Consider the following 22377-nt stretch of genomic DNA (forward strand, 5'->3'; position numbering starts at 1 on the left):
GTGGGTTAATTAAGTATAGTATGCCCGGCGTCTATATATATTCTATAGTATAGTATGCCCGGCGTCTATATATATTCTATAGAAAATTAAGGAACCCGGGTTAATTAAGTATAGTATGTCCGGCGTCTATATATATTCTATAGAAAATTAAGGAACCCGGGTTAATTAAGTATAGTATGTCCGGCGTCTATATATATTCTATAGAAAATTAAGGAACCCGCAGATATTGGCAAACCTACAAGTGCTTTTTGAGACCCAAACCTTGCAATTGGCCTTTATCCCCCAAAAGTTCCTAGATTCATTAGGTTATCATATATATATATATATAATACATAGATGTTTCTTTTTATATTTAATACATGTGGTTATTCAATGGTCAAGTAAAGGCCGTCCAGCCATGAAACAGTCATGGTCAACTCCGATACCTGAAGTCACATTTGGGTCGCTGTATCGATGATCGGTTCAAAAGCTGCAAGTTCCATCTTCCTATTCTCTAATCCCCAGATAATGAGGAAAACGACTCAACTTAGTCGCCGGAGAATAATTTTAATCTTATCTGTCTCTGTCTCTTTAATGATTATTGTTTTTATTTGAGCTCTCTGGAAGGTACTGATCTTCCAATCACCTAGTTGTTCAATGTTTGAAATTTTATACATTCAAGAAATTATAGATTGAATTTTCAAACCTTTTTTTTTTGGACTATTATAACCCAGAAACAAAAGGGTAACTATGTCTATATATATGTTCCCTTGTAGTTGTATGAAGGCAAACATTTGTTCACCAAAGGCCATAAGAGTGTTGCTTTAACAGTTCTTTGCTTGTTTAAATCTTGGTTTGAACCTCATTTTGTTTGCTTTTTACAGTGATATGATGGTTGGCAAATTTAAGTGACTGGTCTTTCTAAGTAATGTAAACCAGGCAACATGCACGCTTTCAAATGCCGTGGTGTAAACTTGCTTCCATGAAGGTCCTTAAATACGGGACTTTCTTGCCTTTGTCTCTTTATATAGCATCTGTTGAAAGTTGAAACTAGCTAGTATACACATATTGTCCACACACACACACAACACACATATAGTTCGCCGATTAGGTTCATGCTAAACTGCGCAAGAACAATAGATTAGTTTTTCTGTATGGCTCAAATGTATGGAGTTTCACTCTGCATATTATTTTGCTTCCTGGGTCTCTTGTGTGCTGAAGTTGATGAAAAAGTGCATTACAACAGTCCTAGTGTTGTGGACAAGGTTGACGTTGGTGTGATTCTTGATATGGGATCAAGGGAAGCAAAACTTGTTCTCAGTTGCATTTCAATGGCCCTGTCTGATTTCTACAATCTGCACAACAACTACAGCACAAGAGTAGTTCTCCACAGTAGGGATTCCCATGGAAAAGCTCTACATGCTCTATCAGCTGGTAAGCTATTCTTGATTATGACTGGGTGTATGTGTGTGTGTGTGTGTGTGTGTGCGCGTGCGCACCCCTCGTTCATTCATATCTATCGCCACTTTCTTGTTGTTTTCTTCTCCATCTTTACAAAAACTTTTATAATGTTTCCAAATGGTTTCTAGAAACAGGGGAAATGGAAAAACGGCTCAGAATTTTTTAACCTTGAATAACTACAAGCAGAGAGTTGCAGTCCTTATATACTTGTTTTTGCATTCTTATTATGCACTTATGTGTATAAAGAATCAATAGTTAGCTCTAACAAATTCCTAATCATTTTACCCTCCACTTGCTATCCAATGCAGCTGTTAGTCTGTTGGATAACATCAAAGTGGAAGCAATAATTAGTGCAGAACCAAGAATGGAAGCAGACCTATTGGAAGAATTAGGAGGAGTTGAAGTCCCAGTATTGTCTCTGTCTCAACCTATTCCTTCTCCTCCTCTGACTCATAGATATCCCTTCTTCATTGAGATCAGACAGGATGAAACTTCTCAGGTTATGGGAATTGTTTCCCTTATTAAAACATACAAATGGAAGGATGTTATCCTTCTATATGAGAGCACAAAATATGCACACAACATCATTCCATCTTTGATTAGTTCTTTCCAAGAGAAAAATGTCTATATTTCATATAAGAGTTCCATATCTGCCTCCTCAACAAATCAACAAATCATTGAGGAGCTCCACAAGCTCATGACATTGAAGACTAGGATAATTGTGGTGCATATTTCCCATGTGCTCATGCCTCGCCTATTCTTAAATGTAAAAAAGTTAGGAATGATGAGAGAAGGGTATGCCTGGATTATGACATCAACTAGTATGAATTTCTTGCAATCCATGGACTTATCTGTCATTGAGTCTATGCAAGGAGTGCTGGGTTTCAAGTCTCATATTCCAGCTTCAACCAACCTCCACAAACTTACTTCCAGAATCAGGAGAAAAATTTACATTGAGGAGCCTGATATGGAACTAGGTAGGGAGTTAAGTGCAGATGGAATCTGGGCATATGATGCAACTTGGGCTCTATCAGAAGCAGTTGAGAGGACAAGAATCAAAAGTTCTACTACTGGATCCTCCAAGCATGGAGTTGACATTTTTAGAGAGATTCTGCAAACTAGATTTAAAGGCTTAGGTGGTGAAGTTCGATATCCAAATGGGAACTTGATTTCAAGTGGATTTGAGATAGTGAACGTAATCAGAACAGGGGTGAGAAGAGTTGGATTTTGGCCTTATGAAGAAGAAAAAATCATGAAAGAGTCACTCCCACTTAGTAACAGGAGGAATGCACTTTCCACAAACCATCTGGAAACAATCATATGGCCTGGAGGATCATCAACCATCTCGAGAAGTTCCAAAAGGCGACTGAGTGGAATTAAACTAAAAGTTGGGGTTCCAGTAAAAATAGGGTTCAAGGAACTTGTGAGTGTGGAGCATGATGAACAAACCAATAGACCTCATGTTACAGGCTTCTGTATAGACGTATTCGAAGCTGCAATTAGAGGACTGCCTTATAAAGTACATTATGAGTTTATTCCATTTGAGAATTCCTCGGTAGTTGGGGGGTATGACGATCTGGTTTACAAGGTTTATCTACAGGTATGCTTGATTTGAAAATCACAAAGTTATATCACGTTGTTTTCATATTATGTTGATTAACTGTTTGCAACAATGTAATGTGGCCTCCTATATCAGTATTCCAGTTGTCTAGATCCATGTTTTTTTTTTCTTTTTTCTTTTTCTTTTGCTTCTTCTTCTCTATATTAGTACAAACATGCCTGACCATGAGACTGTGAGAGGAAAGCTAAATGCTAAAGAAAATTGTTAACACATTGAAATCGTTACCTCTGTCCTCTATCACTTGATTAAATCTAGTAAGTTATCATTATGCAAATATACCAATGGTTATTATATAGATACTAAGATCTATATCAAATATAGGAGTGTATCAAGTCATGTTGGTGGTGTGTTTCATATTTCCATGAAAAGAACATTTTGTTGACTTTAAGTTTTCAAGTTGACATTAAATTTTTATGCTTCTTTGAGTCTAGATTTATATCCTTGTAGGTCTAATTACTTTTCATTCAGTTCTTGTTTGATCTGTGTATTTACTTACCACAAATTGGGATGTATACAAACCAGACATATGATGCTGTTGCTGGAGATACGACGATCACATCGAATAGATCTTTGTATGTTGATTTTACAATACCATTTACTGCCATGGGGGTGGGAATCTTAGTACGGAATGAAAAGGAAAACATGTGGGTTTTCTTGGAACCTCTGTCAGCAAATCTTTGGATGACAAGTGGTGGTTTTTTTATCCTAACGGGTTTTGTTGTGTGGATAATTGAGCGTCCTGCAAACCAAGAGTTCCAGGGATCAACATCGCAGCAACTTGGAACAATATTCTGGTTCTCCTTCTCAACCCTTGTGTTTTCTCATAGTAAGTGCTCTAGCTCTATCTGACCTCTTCTAGTTTCTGCAAGTTTCCTGCTGCCCAATGCTCAACTCAATGTTTTGGAATATTGTTCGTGATTTGATTTCTAGTTGTTATTAGTTGTCACCATGTGTGATAGATTTGAATAAGAATGAAGACTTGAGACATTATTTGAAATTCATGACTTTTTTTAAATAAAATTTAGAAGCATGACTGTTGAACAAAGTTGAGTACCCTTTTGTGACAGATCCATCTCATTAGTTTCTGATTTATCAGGAAAGGAATGAGAAGTGACATTTTTTTTCTTCTTATTTCTGGTTTTACATGCGATATTCATCAAAATGATTTCTTTTGTTCATGACTCAAATCTATATGATGATGCTTACAATTATTCAACTAAATGAGCTTACAACCATTCAAATGGATGCGCGGACTTCAATTTTGGGATATTAAGGTTTATAATCTGCTATTGGTTGTAGCCGAATGGCGATGATTAGAAATCATACAAGTTTGTTTTAATTCTGAACTTGCATAGACTATAGAACTGAATTTGTCTAGTGCTGCAGGGGAAAAGTTGTTGAACAACTTGGCCAAGTTTGTCACGATCGTCTGGGTTTTTGTAGTGCTTGTATTGACATCCAGTTATACTGCAACTTTAGCATCAATGCTGACAGTTAAACAGATAAATTTAAACTCAAGAGGTAACAATATAGCTGACCTTGTGTTTTTTGGAGGGCCGAAGCCTAAGTTGTATTATACAGTCGAACAATTTGCTGATGCTTTATCAAGAGGAAGTAAGCATGGTGGTGTTTCTGCTATCATCAAAGAGATCCCATACCTCAAAATCTTCCTAGCAAAGTATCCTGCTGACTACTCCATGATTAAACACAAGTTAACTACCAATGGTTTTGGCTTTGTGAGTCACCCTAAAAGTCACACGTGCATTGTTTAGTTTTTCATTATATGCAACAATTTTCATGTAATACTCATTAAAATCTTATTATTTCCTGACATCTTTTTTTGCTTTCAGGTTTTTCCTAAAGGTTCTAAATTAGTCCGTGACATGTCGAGGCAAATTGAAATTTTAAGAGAAGAAGGAAAGCTTTTAGAGATGGAAAAGGCCTGGTTTCAGATCTCAGATGCAGTGAATAGTCCTAATCCCGGTACTCTTAACCTCAGCAGCTTTCTAGGTGTATTCCTTGTTACTGGCGTTTCTTCAGCTGCTGCTCTTATATTATTCTTCATTTTGTCCCTCAAAGATAGATGGCATGTCCTAAAGATTAGCACAGCTAGATCCCTGGGTAGAGGACAGCTAATGCAACTTATAAGAAGGTCCCTTTCTAACAAAGTATCCAATGCAGATGAACACATCAATACACAGATAGTGGATTCATAGTACTAATTGATTCTATGGGACTTTAATTAACTTGTTTTACGCAGTGAAATACATTTTTCCCAATATTATGTATACTTGTATAATGCATTCATGATTAGTTACTTCTGATTGTCTTGGGACTCGGGCTGGCTGGAAAATGTGGAAATCATTGCTGTGTTCTTTTTTTTTTTTTTTTCTTTTGAGCTATATATATATATATATATATATATATATATATATATATATATAGAGAGAGAGAGAGAGAGAGAGAGAGAGAGAGAGAGAGGGCTGGGACAGATTTTTATAGAGAAGACGAATTTGTAACATAACTAATTTGATCAATATTAATGCTTTATCAATGATTGATCATTCATTCTGGGAAACAACAGGACCAATTTACAAGCAAACACAACAAAAATGAAACAGAACAAGAAATAATTGAAGCTTGTGACCAACATGAAAAATAATAGCAAAACTTTCTATCAGGGAGTGTCCTTAATGGTATGCAATTTCGATACAGCATCACTGATAGCCATCCGGTCTCTAGGGAACTCAGTGGAACACACAATTCCAATTCCAAGTATCAAGCACTCTATTTTTTCGTCCGAAGTGTCATTGGCGACTCCTGGATGAAGTAGTGAATTTGCAATTTCTGTAACTCTCGCAGGTAAAGCCATCTTCAAAAAATTATGAAGGTTCAACTGTTACTAGACATATGGTCAGTAGGTCTCTTCTCGGCGAACATTTCTAACAAAAGAATGCCAAAACTGTAAACATTCCCATACATTTAGACCTCACTTCCCATACCATACTCTACATATCAAACAAGATTACAAGCTATCAAGAAAATTAAGCTGCGTAATTAAAGAGTACATCAAGCTCAACTTAAGCTCAAACTAGGCTAGGCTTGATTGTTTATTTATTTTTATTTTTTTTCAAACTCGGGCTTGGCTCGGTTCGACTCAATTGTGGAACGAGTTCGAATTTGATTCAATTTTAAATTTATCTATGCAAGATGTTGAAAAATTAGAAAAATTCTATTGGTCTGCAAAGTTTTAGCAAACGAGCTGGGCACCAACTTAGTTAATTAATTTCTAAAGATATACAAGCTGCTCACAAGCATTACGAGTCTAATGTACTATAGTTTGAACTCGGCTCAATTATCCTATTGAGTTTAATATTGACTTAAGCTCAGCTTGTTTCTTTCACGTACAAACAGGAGCTGAATGAGCTAAACACGAAATGAACTTGAAATGTTTCGAGCCAATTACAGCCCTGATTGATACAATAAGTCCATGTACATCTTATATATATTGGAATGTTGCATGAGAAGACTGTAAAGCATGAGATTTTATACTCTTTACCATACTTAGTAAAAAAGGGGATGAGTATTAAAGGAAAGAAGCCTTGACCCAATGCCCAAATTTTAACCAAAACACTCCTACTTACCCCTCCAACAAATTTTAATCCCCATACATCCCATTTAAACACGAAATAACTATTTTGGACTTAGCTCAATTAAATTATTATGATAAAAAATTCATTTTATTATATTTATATATAATAAATATAAATGTCAACTTCATCTATATCTAAAAAGAGATTCTAGGTGGTTGAGAAGACGCTCACTGGTCTACAAAAGTACAATGATAAGACCAATACATATATATGACACATATAATACAAATTATAGTGATGAACATGATAGTCATAGATTTCTTTAGAGCTGCCGATTGTTTTCCCTATAAAGGAATATTAAGGATGAATCCAACTGGATGACCGGTCATGTACTTCCCACATTCATTATATCCATAAGTGTTATAGCCATATTGATTGTTGCCTTCATGAGATTCATTTGAGATCCCATTACATTCTGTGCCTAAACTAATAGAGTCAAAATTGAAGACAACTGAAGCAACATCAGATGTGGTACTTTAATAGATTAAAATCTTCATATAATTGAGGGGACTTCTTCTTGGCCGAATTTCTCCCAAGGGAATAATTCCTCACTCAAGTTCGCCTTGAGGGGATATTTCCTTACCCGGATTCCCCTCAAGGGGAATTTGAGTAACCTTAAGGGGATTTGTCTTTACTCAGATTCTACTTGATCGAGGGGATTCCTCCTCACCCATATTTGTCTTGAGGGGATTTCTTCTCACACATATTCACCTTGAGAGAATTTCGTCTCACTCAAATCCTCCTTAAGAGGTTTTATCTCACCCACATTCCACCTTAAGAGATTTCAGCTCGAGGAATTTTTCCCAAACAGATTGTGCTGCCTCTCTGTTACGTCATTTCTTGACTAGAATCTGTTCTTAAATTTTACATTCCCTCATAACCTCCATATTCCATAACGTATATTTCTTTATGAATAATTGAGTAATTTTTTGAATTTTTCCCCTCTTCTCACATTTTACCGATATTTCTTCATTTTAACGGAATATATTTTAAATATTTAATATATCCGTAATATTTGACTATATTAGAGAAATTTGGCAAATATTTCTTCATTTTAACATAATATATTTTAAATATTAATATATCCGACAAAGATATTAGAGAAATTTCACAGAAACGGTGGAAGATAAGATGTTTTTCCAATAGGGAGCTTCTATTGATTTCATACCTCCATAATTGGCACTTGGACCTCTCTTTTTTTCCAAGTTATAGTTGACTTTGTCAACTCATGTCAAATTACCAATAAATGCATAAAAGAGGGAAAAAAAAATTATTATTATTATTTTTTTTTTGTCAAAAACCTTTACTTTTCATTGGTATGTAGATTTCAATCCCAATCTATCACACCATAGAAATGGGTGCTTGTTGGAGGTGAAAAATTCCGATTATGAATTTTACCCAACAATTAATGTGGACTGGAGTAGAAGCTGAATCAGGGACAATCGAGAGGTTTCTTATTCGTCGTTGACTTGATGTTGACGAAGCGAAGACTCCTCTTGGCTTCGTAACTCGTCACCGCTCTGTGATTTCTCTCCACTCCGTAACCTTTCTCCGTCGCCTCCCTCTGTAGTCTCCCTACGTAAGCTCCCTTCGTATCCTCCCTATGCAAGCTCCCTCCGCGACCTCCCTTCGTAGCTTCTCTCCGTAGTCTCTCTCCGTTCCGTCACCGCTCCATATAATCTCCCTACATAACCTCCCTCCGTAATCTTCCTACGTAACCTCCTTTCGTTTCTTGGCTTTAACGAGGAAGCAGAGACTTCTCTTCGCCGTCGATGTGAGAGAGGGAGGGGGGTACCTGCAAAAAACCCTCCGATGCCTAAGTCAGTATTTTTCTGAGTCAAGTATAGAAGTCTCAATTAGAGTTCGATGCCATACCTAGTGGTTCTGCTTTCCTTTTATAGGCGACTTACAACTTGGGCTACAAGTAAACTTGCATGGCAAGTCTCTTGTACTTGGACGACAAGCCACCATTAAGGCTGTATTCACTCTTGCAATAACCACCACTTATTGGCGGCCATGATTGCTATACTAAGTGCCGCCTTAATCATCGAATTTATTACTACAGTAATAGCCATGTTTATTATTGTCATTACTTCCCTTTAATTGCTTTGATTGCAGGGTCAAATTTGTTGACTACCCCCACAATGCCCCCAAATTTTCTCTTTGGGAATCTATCCCAAGGGAAAATTTCTAGAGTTTTCCTTCATGGCTTTTCTTCGAATTCTCCTATGGACACCCTAGATTTTCCCTCTGGACACCCACATTTAGGAGAAGCCTTAAGAGAATGTCTTCAAAGCTCAATTGAGATCCAAACCATTGAGGCCCATCTCAAGTCCAGACCACTGTCCCAAATATTTTTTTTTTTCCTTTTTGTCTTTTTTTCCTTTACGTGGGTCGGGTCCGACCCGGATATCGCTCAGTCCCACCCAGACCCGAGCTTTCCTCGACTCGGACACGGGTTCGACTCGGTTTCATGCCTGACACCGCCGCGACCCGTCCTGGGCTTTGTCCGGCCAGAAATTTTCCGAGCTTTTACCACAGGCGAGATTCTCAGCGTCATCCTTGATTGTTCCGCGATTTTTGATGTGTTTCCCCCATAAAAAGCCTTTGAGCTCGGCTAATTCTCCACCACCGCTTCTTGATGACGCCGGAAACAGCTCCGACCGGTCTGCCTTGCTGCTTGCGACCACGTCCCACGCCCTCAGCGCCGGACTCCACCCGATCCTTGCCTCCTCGTCGCGCCTAGTTGTTTCTACCTCCGGATCCTCTCATTCCGGCTTCTCCCTCGCGCGGTAGCTCCGGCGACTCATCTCCAGCGCTCCGCCTCGCCGTCACCGCCGCAGATCCTTGCACCACTCAGCGCCGCGTCTCCGGCTTCGGTTGAATTTAAGGTAAGGGTTCTAACCTTCTGCCGTGATCACTTTCTTTTTTCCTCTTCTTCTTCTTCTTCTTCTTCTTCTTCTTCTTCTTCTTATTCTTCTTCTTTTTACGTATTATTATTATTATGTTTAAGGAAAACTAAATTGGGAGAGAATTGAGTTGTGCTTTCATTGATAATAGGGGCCTCTTTATATAGAGGATTACAAGCATAGAGATAGAGTTGTACATGAAAACATAATCGTACATTGATTGGATATCTCCTAAGATTCTCCGAGAATATCTCTAATATAAACCCTATTTCAACTAGAGCAAGTAACCTCGAGTTTGGGCCAGACACATATTCTGGATTTACTTGAACACTCCCCCTTGTGTCACCCAAACATGGTGCTTCTCTCGTTGCCTCATTAAAAACCTTGCCGAGTAACAAAAACCCAGTGGGACAAAAATAACCTCGGTCGAAGGGGAAAAAGAGCACAACACACCCTTCACGTTTCGAGACCATACATGTAGACACCTCCCCTTGATGTCTGCATCTCCCCCTGACGACTACGGTCATTGGAGTTCGGATAACTTCCGCAAACGATGCTACCAACATGTTTCTCGAAAGTGGAATTTAGGCAATGACTTAGTGAGCAAGTCTGCCACACTGTCCTCAGATCGAACCTAGTTCACTTTGATCTTGAGGAGAGTCTGTTGTTGCTGATTATACTTAGTGTGGTCGCTTTTGATGTAGCATTGCTTCAAAACAAGCAGCATTATCCTATATGCTCGTAGGCTCATCTGCAGTAGACTTCAAACCACAATTGTTCGAACATGCGTAATTATGGATCCAATCCATATACATTCACGAACCACTTTGTGAAAAGCAATGATCTCTGCATTGTTCGAAGATATAGCGACTAGGGTCTGTTCTATAGACCTCCAAGATATCACGGTCTTTTACCCATGGTGAACACTTAACCAGTTTGGGAATGACCTTTGTGTGGGTCAGAAAGATACCCAACATCAGCAAAACCTTCCAAAACACATGTCTTTTTGTGATGGGGATAGTGGACGCAGGCCAGTGTTGGCGGCGTTCCTGGTGTGTGATGGGTCCGAATCCATCATCTCTCTGTAGGGATAGAACAAGCTCATATCAATCGTACATCTCAAGTACCGAAAGATATCTTTTACACCAATCATAATGGCGTCGCGTTGGCGCAGAGCTATATCTTAGCTAACAAGCTTACTGCAAATGAGATGTCTGGTCTTGTGCATTTAGCTAAGTACAATAATGCGCATATTGTACTAAGTAAGGCATTTCTGCCTCTAGCACATCTTCGTCATCATCCTTTCGATGAAGATGATCATTTTCAGGATCAAGACTACTGACAATCATGGGGGTGCTTGAAGGTTTGACCTTGTCAAAATGCCTAAGCATCTATCGACACAATGCTCAAGTTCCAAACCAGGACATAATCGTGTTCTCTCAAAATCCTTCATCTCAAACTCGGATTTCAAATGTTCAGCGGTTTCCCTCAACTCTTTAAGGGCTTCCAATGAAGATCATGTCCAACATGAACCACGATAGAATCCGAAACTTGTTATAGAAACACGTGGGCATATCCCTTCCCAATCAAGTAGTCACTTTAGTGAGCGTTTCAATCTTATTGTAAACGCGCTCTGACTTGATACACATTTACGCAAGCGTACGTATCGTTGTCAAGATAGGGAAATATTATGCCCAAAGTTTATCGTACCACGGGGATTAGTGGCTAACCCACAATCCTTGGGTAATCGGAAATAAAGACACTTAGCAAACAAAGAAAAGAAAAGAAAAATAAATAAATAAAAATGTTAATCTAAGGCACCAAGCCTTAGCAATGCTCGGCTTTGATTTTCACCAAAGCCTAATCAAAACTAAGAGCCTAGTGATGAATATTTACAATGAGTCGAAATTCAATATTTTGAGAGATGATTTTAGATTAACAAAAATATAATGAAATGTAAAGCAATTAATAAAAATGAAAATAAATTAATAAAAGTGTAACCAAATAAATGGGAATGTCGGGTGTTAGAGAGGTTCCTTCACCCAAATTCTATGTGTCGGAAGCTAATATAATGTAGATGCAAATCTCCTACTTTGGCGGTAGTCGTATCCAAGGCGGTTCAAGGCTCAAGGACCGAAATTCCCTTTCATGGTATTCCTACTCCGGTTCAAGGCCCGTAGGAACTCACTTGACATGAATTAGAGCCGGTTCAAGGGTCCCTAATTCACATCAAGAGGCGTAGAGATCGAGGAATTAGACTACTAAGCGACCCACCCGCGCAATCACGCAACGGGTGTAAATCACCATGCTTATAACCCCTCGAATACGAAATTGAAGGTTTCTAGCTTAGGAATTAGAGGGGGTCAAGCCTCTAACTCCGTCCTAGACATGCTCAAAATACACACCCTAGAGTTGACTAGGCTCCTAGACATGCATTTTAACCCAACAAAAATAGATATAAGCATCCATCATATAAAAATTGCATCATTACATTAAATCAAACATCTTTTACACAAAATTTGGGTTAGGGCACACAACCCTAACCCCCAACAAGAAAATTACTCACAACCCATAATTATGAACATCAAATATACAAAATTCAAAAAAGGAAAAATAGTAGAGAAGTGTAGGAGAAAACAAGAATAATCACAAATAGCTAAAAACCTAGCATGACTAGTCTTGAATTACAACTCCCACAATTACCCCAAGTCTTGAATCTTGTAGAGGTAGAGGCTTTTGATGAATCCTTGAAGATTTGGGTGAGTAATTATTTAATTCTCTAAAATAAAACTAACAAAAATCTGGAAAATGGAGAGAGGAGAGGAAAGAGAGCAGCCCAAAGGGCTGCCTCTGTTTTGTGGTGCGGCGCTGTAGATGATAGAGAATGGATAATTAGGGTCTGGTCTATATATATGAAAGAGGAAGAATGGGTCTTCATTCCGTGTGGCTGGTCGTAAGAGAATCCTGGAGGAGAGAGGGACATGTGTCTGCGGGTAATTGGTTCAAAAAGAAAGAGAAAATGGTCTGGTCCTTGTAAGAGAAAAGAGGATCACGTGGTGATTGGTTTGGCTAGTGAATGAAAAGTTTGCCACGTGTCAAGTGTACAATTATGCAATGGCTAGCTAATTGACCCAAACTTTCTTCATGTATGCACGTTTAATTACTTGGGTAATTAACCAAAGCATGATTGCTTAGTTAATTGGTTAATTAACCAATACTTAATTAAGGCATTGACAATTTCGTCCATTTGTCGGAAACTTCTATCTTCACCATTTTCGCGTCATTCTATCTCGTTTCCGCAACTCCGCTTATTTACTACAAAATAAATAAAAATAGATTAATTACATAATAATTGACTTAAGGATTAACTTATTTTCAGTGTTTAAGTAGCGATTACGTACATAAAAATGCACGTAATCACGCTCCGCGGTCTAGAGCCACTTAACTTGGGTAGATGAAGTTCACCATGAACGTTCATGTATATTCCGTATCTAGATCCCCATATAGATACGTAGTGACCACATTTGTAAGTTGCATGTTCAGTTATTCGGAAACTACCAAACTGACAAGATAGTGGAGTGCAATGACATCCATTACGAGAGAATATGTCTCATCGTAGTCGATTCCAGGGCGTTTTGTGAGAAGCCTTGCGCCATAAGGCGAGATTGCCATCTCTTTTTCTCATCACGCTTTCTAACGAAGACCCATTAGTCAATAGGTTTTATGTTATGAGGTGTTGGCATCACTGGCTCAAAAACCTTCCTCTTCGTTAGAGAATCCAACTTAACATGGATCGCATCTTTCCATTTAGGCCAAATCTCTCTATGTTGGCATTCATTCATCAACGGAGTGTGGTTCAATATCATCGGACTCAACAAACTCATGTGCAACGAAGTGCGTGACTACATCATCAATTATGATGGAGTTTCTATCTCACGTCTCATGTACACTAGTGTAAGTTTCATAGATCTCTATATTCTCAGGAATAGGTTCTGACGTTGAGGCGTCCCCCAACGATAACCATAACCAGGAAGATTCTCATGAGACGGATTTTGAGTGTCGATGATCAAAGGATTGGAGTGTGCCAAAGTATCATTCGAACTCACGGGTCTCCCACGCATCCTAGCTGGGGCCATAGCCTATAACGCCAGAGTGCCACTCTCTTTGGCGTTGGCGCCATGAACCTCCGTGTAGGGTGGCGTTACGTCCTCTCGTTGGGACGTCCTTCCTTGCAGGCATGTTTGCAGCATATTTGTGTGATCTCGTCACTTTAGTAGGGATCGGGATGAGACATAGTGGGGACAGACCACGACAATTCCTGTCGTTCCTGTTGAATATCTGTGTTCTTATCTCCCCCTAACGATGGGAAGACTATCTCATCAAAGTGACATCCGCAAATCTAGCGGTAAGGAGATCGCCTAGAAAGGGCATGAAGTGGCGGACGATTTTTGGAGGCTCAAATCCAACTGAGTTGCCCATTCGTCTATAAGGACCCATTATAGAGCGCTGTGGCGGCGCAATTGGCACATAAAGGCACACTCAAATATGTATAAGTACGATACTTGTACCCAGTCACTAGCTGTAACGCAGAGGTAGGTTGAGTAGCGGTGTGTCGTAGACGAATTAGCATAGCTGCATGCGATATTGCATCACCCCAAGCGAATATAAGGAAATTAGTGCGCATTACCAATGTCCGGACTACCATCGTAGTCATTTCCGCGAGACCAATTGGGTGTGTTTATGGGAATGTGATGTCCAACATCAGTCCCAATGCAATAACCATCGAAAGTCTTCGATGTAAACTCGCTAGCATCGTCAAGTCCAATTGACGGAATAGGATGATCCGGGGAGTGATCCCGTTGTTATATGATATTTGCTAGGAGTGTAGCATAAGCAGCATTACAAGTGGACAATGGCAAAACACGTGACCAGCGTGTTTGCGTATCAACCAATATCATGAGATATTTAAACGTCCGCAAGTTGGTTGAATCAGTCCATAGAATCCCTATGGATTCTATGTAAGAACATAATGAGTAGGACGGTCTCAGTCCTAATTTCCCTAAGGAACGGGCTTTGTAAAACGAGCGAGAGGCTTTAGAAGCAACCAATGAGAATTTTGGTTGGGCCTGAGCGTCTGAAACGCTATTTGAAGCAAGTTGGTGATTGCAGCATCACCTGGCCTAGGGCACCATCACCATGATGGACGCCATCCATGGCGTCATGGATAGGGACTGCGCCAGCCCTAGGCTGGTGGTGGACGGAGGCAGTGCCCTAGGCAGCTGCGTCGGTCACACTTAGTCCAGAAATCAACTTTTGATTCATGCTTCGTTTCGCTCGAAAGAAATGATGTCCATGTGAAGTCTTTAGTAGACGGATCATCATATCATGACTAGGATGAACTATCCTGTCGTGACAAAGCCAATATGTGTCTAAATCCAAGAGATCTTCTCTCATAACTTTATTGGATTTTACGGCTCGAATAGTGACATAGAGTCCACTAGAGAGACACATAAACTTCTCTAAGATGCGCCTTTGTTCGCAATCATTAGAGGTATTGCAAAGGAACTCATTTTCGTTCTCTACATGCGTTTTCGCATGGAATCCGTTGGCTATTCATAGGTGCGATTGGCCCTAGGAGCGTAGAGAGTTTCTGTGACAGTAATTAAGGTGCCATTTGGCAAGTGGAACTTGGGCTATTCCATGTCCTTGAATTAATACTGATGACCCAACCATCGTAGTCACAAAAGTCATATGCTTAGAATCAAAGTGGAGTCATAAAGAACTCGAAATTTTATTCATAAGCCAACAGAGTTACATCATTGTCTCTTTGACCAAAGAAAATGTAATCCAAAATGCTAGCTAATGCAAAACAATGGTAGTCGTCTAACTTCTTTCGATAGTTCCAAAATAAATGTGACCATGTGAGTAGAGAGATGTCGGTGGAGCAAACCATTTACTACAAAGTATATGGCAATTGCCTATTACATCTCTTGGGAAAATAAAGACTTAAATAGAATTGGCGATCTATGGATCCCAGCCAGATTTGAAGTCTTCAACCCTTCACTCTAGATCATCTTCTTGATCTTCTTGTTCCATATAGTGAGCTTCTCTTGCTTCACAATATGCTTTGTAGGTGGTGACGATTTCTTCACGAGCTCTACAAATGTGTGCCCAATGATCAGACACTCCACATCGAGAACATACATCTCTTTGGTCAAACTCCATTGATTGAGGCGCTTTGAAAGCGTCATTAAGATGGCTCTTAGTGTTGGTGGCGCGTTGCCTCCCTCTCTCTTTCCACGTTGACCTCTTCGGTTCCGTGTTCGCCTATATTGGCGGTTACCTTCCCAAGTAGAGCGATTATATGGACCAGAACGTCTAGAAGTATCCCTAAGGTTAGGGTTTCGCTCTTGGCACCTTCTCTTAGGGGCGCGACTATAATTGGATTCTGTAATATGCTCTATTTCCACGGATCTCGAATTATAGTTCTTCACAAGGATGTTGTCATGCTTTTCAGTGACATTCATAGCTCCAATGAGCTCATGAAACCTTGTGATCCGTCCTGCAGCAACATCGATTTGATAGTTCTTAGCAACCATCAATGCAGAGACGGGGAAGGTAGAGAGAGTCTTCTCAATCAACATCGCATTTGTGATCTCTTTACCATAGAATTCCATTAAGGATTTAATACGAAGTGCTTCCGAGTTGTAGTCAAGAACTGACTTGAAATCATAGAAGCAGAGGCTATGCCATCTCACTTCTAGGTCAGGAAGCAGGGAGTCACGGACGTTGCCAAATCTTTCTTCGAGTGAGACCCACAGCCTTCTGGGGTCTTCTTCATTCATACACTCATACTGGAGCAAATCATCCATATGACGAGTCATTAGGATGATGGCTTTCGCCTTATTTGCCTCTAAGGCTGCTCTATTTGCTTCCAAAGCTTGAGCTTGCTCAACAGTTAGCACGTCCTGGCTAGGCTTAAGAATCGTATCCAGAATTCCATCGGCCTTGAGATGCTGGCGGACATCACGAACCCACCTGTGATATCCAGAGCCAGTTGTTCCCAATGGAGCAAAGTCCAATTTGTTCAGGTTACTCATCCTGAAAGAGAACAAGAAAAAGGGTTAGTTTCGGAGCGTAAAAGGCTACCACGAAAACATATAAAATTCATGAGCATAATCGCTTCCAAGAAATTAGGAATTTCTGAGCGTAATCGCTTCCAAGAAATTAAATTCCAAAAGGTATTGGATTAGATTGAAACAATGACGTAAGTGGTCGATCGTTTTATCTCAACAAACTCTAAGTTTGGAGGACTCCTCAAGCTCCAAGCTTGGAGTGGAGCGAGCACGAACCCCCACAGTTCGGCTTAATTTGGTCTCCCCTATGATAAAGAAAGGGGGGTAGAAGAAAGGAGGTTGCAAGTCCCCGAAAAAGAAGAGAAATTGAATTTAAAAACTCTAAAAAAACGGGAACGTTTAGTAAAAAATACCTTGAAATAGGTCGCCGGAAATTTTGGCCGGAAAAAGTCACCTAAAAAGTGACCAGAAAAGTCGCCGGCGGCGGCCGGAAAGTTGACCGGAAACGGTCAACGGGCGTTGACCGGCATTGACCAGGAGCTGACCGGGTGCTGATGTGGCAGATATGCTGACGTGGCTGCTGACTGTGTTGCTGACTTGGCTGTGATGACGTGGCAGGCTGAGTGGCTTGGGCTCCTCTTTGCAGTGGGCTTCTCCTTCCTTTTTTTTTCTTTTTTTTTTAAGGTCGGGTAACACCTCTTTTTTTTTTTTTTCCTTCTTCTCCTTTTTTTTTTCTGGTTTGCAGATGGGTGTTGGTGTGGAGGCGCGCCGGTGAGTAGACTGAGTGGGCACGGCTAGGCGCTGCAGATCTGCAGGTAGCTCTGGCAGAGGTAGCAGCAAGGTGCCGACGAGGTAGGTGCAGGTGAGGCCGGTGCGGCAGTGCCGGTGGAGATGATGTTGTGCTCTCTTGCAGGAGCTGGACCGCGCGCTGGTTGCTGAGGACGGTGCGTGGAGGCGGGCTGCTGCAAGGCGCCGGGCTGTTGCAAGGCAGGGAGGAGGCCGGACGGGAAAAGAAAAGGGGAGCAGGTGGGAGGGATGCAGGCGGGTGGGCTGCTGCAGGCCGGTCAGGACGGAAATATATATATATATATATATATATATATATATATATATATATATATATATATATATATATATATATATATATATATATATATTTAATGGAGGCGGCTAAAAAGAATATTTTTAGGGTTTGCAAGAGTTTTTTTTTTTTCTTTTCAAAGCTAGGGCTAGAGACTCGTGCTGATAACGTGTTTAAGGAAAACTGAATTGGGAGAGAATTGAGTCGTGCTTTCATTGATAATAGGGGCCTCTTTATATAGAGGATTACAAGCATAGAGATAGAGTTGTACATGGAAACATAATCGTACATTGATTGGATATCTCTTAAGATTCTCCGAGAATATCTCTAATATAAACTCTATTTCAACTAGAGCAAGTAACCTCAAGTTTGGGCCATACACATATTCTGGATTTACTTGAACATATTATTATTTTTTTAAATCACTTTTTCCTTTATTTTTGCTGACCCTCTAACCATGTAACCCAGCCTTTGTTTTCGGATCAACGCGTCGAATCTTGATTAACCCAAACTCCAAGGCTGCCTGTAAGTTTTTGTTCTCTCTGTCTCTCTTTTTGCACCCTTATTTTCCAATACCAGCCTCTGCTTTGGGATAGTGGTTGAATCGTAATTAACCCAAGGCTGTCTCTTTTGTCGCACGTGAGCCTTTCTCTATTTTTCACTCCAATCCCATTTTTATATGGTTACTATTTCCTCTACTTGACGTCCGTTTTTGTTTTCCGCAACTTCGCCTTTCGTTTCCATGGCTCGCATCAAATTTACCGATTCGACCTTACCTCTGAAAGGGAGCTCGGAGTCAAGTGGTGAGCCTACGCCTTGGCAACTGACTCAATTGATTATGGAGAAATGCAGTGAAGTGTATTCTATCCCGAATATCTACACTGGTAGACGCGGATATCTACACGGGTACGAATATTCCTGGCGATGTCTTGATCTTGTCTCCTGACACTACACCAAATATAGGCTTTAGAGACGAATGCCAGAGACGAATTAATAAAATTGTCTCTACTGTTTTTATTAGAGACAAATTTTTATTGTGTGTCTCTAATATTAATAGAGACGAATAGAAATTTGTTTCTAATAGTAATAGAGACGGAATGGATCCTCTCTAATTGATTTGGCGCCAAATTAAAATTTTTGGAGCTAAAATTTTTGTAGCCTAAAATATATTTAGCGCTAGTTTATCAAATTTTTACTAATAGAGACGGATAAGTCTCTCACTATATATTTTTAATAAATAAAAGGGAATAAAATAAATAATACACCTATTTTTTCTCACTTCACCTCCTCAATCACTTCTTTTCTGCTTCACGTCCTATTTGATAAACTCCAAAAACTGCTAAACTCTTCACCTCTGGCATCATTTGTGCGATTGGAGTGGAAGGAGGCAAGTTAGACGAACTAAACGAATACAGAGTATGTCTGTTCATCTTAGACTTGTTATTACTATGAGTGAATCTATACTTTTTTATTGCTTTATCGAATGAATTTTGATTGGGTTGGGTTATCATGTTTTTGCTTTTGCATTGAATCGTAAATTTTACAATAACCTAGACTTTTATGCTTGAATTTTGATTCTTAGGCTTGAATTATGTTTGGAATATTGTGTTTTTAGGGTTTAGGACATACTTCAAACAAAAGGACGTACTTCAAAGGTTTCATGCCTTTGTCCAGTTTGTGGGCTTTGGCTGGTTGTATGTGGTGAGTTTAATATATACATTTTGTCTTTGTCTTCTTGTGTGTAAATATATATTTTATGGTTGATTGAGTTTACATGGAGATTACCCTTGTGATTTTGCTATCCTCCATGTCCCCAGCATAGTCACTGTCAGTGAATGCCATGAACCTGTCATCTCCACCATTCTTGTAATATATGCCATAGTTCACAGTCCCTTTCAAGTATCTAAGAACTCTCTTTGACGTCAAATATGAGAAGATTGATGCTTGTCCCAATGATTGTATGCTATTTTGGAAAGATAGAAAAAAAATAAAAGTGTGCTCTCAGTGTGGTACTTCAAGATATATTCAGAAAGAATCTGAGAATTCTAGTAAGCCAGTCTCGGCTAAGGTTCTTCGCTATTTTCCCTTAACACCTAGATTGCAAAGGTTATACATGTCGAAACATACTGCCTTAGATATGAGATGGCATGCAACCGAATGTCCTAAGGATGGATTCATGAGGCACCCATCAGAATCTCCTGCATGGAAGCAATTAGATTTATTGTACCCTGAATTTGGGTCAGAGAGTCGTAATGTACGCTTAGGGCTCGCGAGTGACGGATTTAATCCATTTGGAAATATGAGTACAGCTCATAGCACTTGGCCAGTTGTACTTTCAGTTTATAATCTTCCTCCATGGATGTGTATGAAGCAGTCCAATTTATTTTTAACACTGCTAATTCCAGGACCTCGAGGGCCCGGAAATGATATCGATGTGTATTCAGAACCTTTAATTGATGAGTTGAAGGAGTTGTGGGGGGTTGGTGCTAACACTTATGATGTGTCAAGTAATGAAAGGTTTACAATGAAGGCTGCCTTATTATGGACCATAAATGATTTTCCTGCGTATGGGAATCTCTCTGGATGGAGTACGAAGGGGTTTAAGGCATGTCCTCACTGTATGAATGAAACAGACTCAAAACACTTGAAAATGAGTCACAAGATTTGTTATTTGGGACATCGCAGATTTCTACCTATTGAGCATAGATTTCGAAGATTAAAAGCAGCGTTCAATGGTTATGGAGAGGATCGTGTAGCACCAAAACAGTTGACTGGGATGCAATGTTTGGCTGAATTGTCTAATTTGTCATTTACTTTTGGGAAACCTCTGAAACGTGGTGTTGGGCAAAAAAGACAAGGGGCTCCGACTTCTGTTAGTTCAAGAACCATAAGCCGAGCAAATAGAGACAATATTCAATGGAAGAAAAAGACCACATTTTTCCAATTACCGTATTGGAAAAATCTATTGATACGACACAACCTAGATGTAATGCACATAGAAAAGAATATAAGTGATAGCATCTTAGGGACGTTATTGGCCATCAATGGCAAGACAAAGGATGGAATCAATGCTCGTGCAGATCTTGAACTGATGAAAATAAGAAAAAAACAACATCCTCGCAGAGAAGGAAGTAAGACTTTCTTACCTCCTGCACCATTCACCACGAGTAAAGATGAAAAGACTTTAATGTGTGAAGTGTTTGCTGATGTACGTGCTCCTGATGGGTATTCTGCAAATCTTTCTCGTTGTGTGAATGTGAGTGAGAGGAAAATATATGGGTTGAAAAGCCATGATCATCATGTTATAATGCAACAGTTGCTCGCAATTGCAGTACGTCATATTTTACCAAAAGCCACCAAACTTGTATTGCTTGAAGTGAGTGCAATTTTCAGAGAGTTATGTACTAAGAAGCTATCACCAGTATCGTTGGAATTGTTGAAAAAGAGGGTTGCATTGGTCTTATGTCAAATGGAGAAGATATTTCCTCCTTCTTTTTTTGATATAATGGTCCATCTTCTCGTACATCTACCAGAAGAGGCTGCAATTGCAGGACCGGTTCAATTTCGCTGGATGTATCCCATTGAAAGGTAATAACAGAATTGTGGTTTATTAGTAATTTTTCAATTGCTGTCCATTTTAAATGGTTTGCAACTTTTCATTGTTTTTTTTTCTTTTACTTAAAGGTATTTGTGCACGCTAAAAAAATATGTACGAAATAAAAGTCATCCAGAGGGAAGTATTGCAGAAGGATATATTGTTGAGGAGAGTCTATCGTTTTGCTCTATGTACCTTGAAGATGTTGAGACTCGACGCAATCGAGAAGGCAGAAATGCAGATTCTAATGGTCGTGGTGTCGAAGGGGGTTTGAGTATTTTTGCCTCATTGGGACATTCCAAAGGTCAAAAGACACAGATCATGCTAGATCAACAAATTTGGGAGCATTGTCGTAGAACTGTCTTGTTCAACTGCAATGAATGCAAACTATACTTACAGTAAGATGTCTTCATTTGATTTTTCTTTTTTGTTCAACTTGTTTATATATGCTTTGTTTACAACAACCTTAAGGTCAATTTTTTGAATTTGTTTATGAACAGACAATGTCTTGATGAAGTAAAACAAAATAATCGACATAAGCCCACTCGAGAGTTGGAGCAAATAAGAAATAAGATTTTTCCAACTTGGTTCAAGCAACGTGTACGCTTTTACTTTCATGAATTTTCTTTATATTTTTTTTCCTTTGTTTCATTTTATTTCATTGCTTTTATATTTATTAGCATCTCTATTTGCTTATTTTAGGTAAATGATCTGTATGAAGCTCACGATCCTTCGATATCAGAAGATTTGCGTTGGTTAGCTAATGGTCCTAGTAAAACTGTCACTAGATATAACAATCATGTTGTTAATGGGTTCAGATTTAGAATAAAATCGCTGGATGATAGGAAAAAAAAATCAGAATTGTGGTGTCTTTTATACAGCTACCACTCCTTGTTATTCTAGTGCAAGGGATCGCAATCCACGTCTTAGTGATGTCGACTATTATGGTGTTATTAAGGATATATATGAACTTTGGTATGGGGGTCCTACTGAGGATGATGA

At 39.4% G+C, this 22377-nt stretch overlaps 1 protein-coding gene across 1 annotated transcript; it reads left to right on the forward strand.

The window, feature by feature from the left end:
* The first annotated feature begins 764 nt into the window (after positions 1-764).
* LOC133716062 (glutamate receptor 1.4-like) lies at positions 765-5426 on the forward strand. The gene is made up of 5 exons (XM_062142797.1): positions 765-1413; positions 1749-3040; positions 3584-3887; positions 4448-4797; positions 4912-5426. Exons 1-5 carry the CDS (start codon positions 1134-1136, stop codon positions 5275-5277), a joined length of 2592 nt encoding a protein of 863 aa, XP_061998781.1. The 5' UTR covers positions 765-1133; the 3' UTR covers positions 5278-5426.
* Positions 5427-22377: the final 16951 nt, after the last annotated feature.

This window comes from Rosa rugosa, chromosome 6 (genome assembly GCF_958449725.1).
Source record: "Rosa rugosa chromosome 6, drRosRugo1.1, whole genome shotgun sequence".
NCBI classification, from domain to species: domain Eukaryota; kingdom Viridiplantae; phylum Streptophyta; class Magnoliopsida; order Rosales; family Rosaceae; genus Rosa; species Rosa rugosa.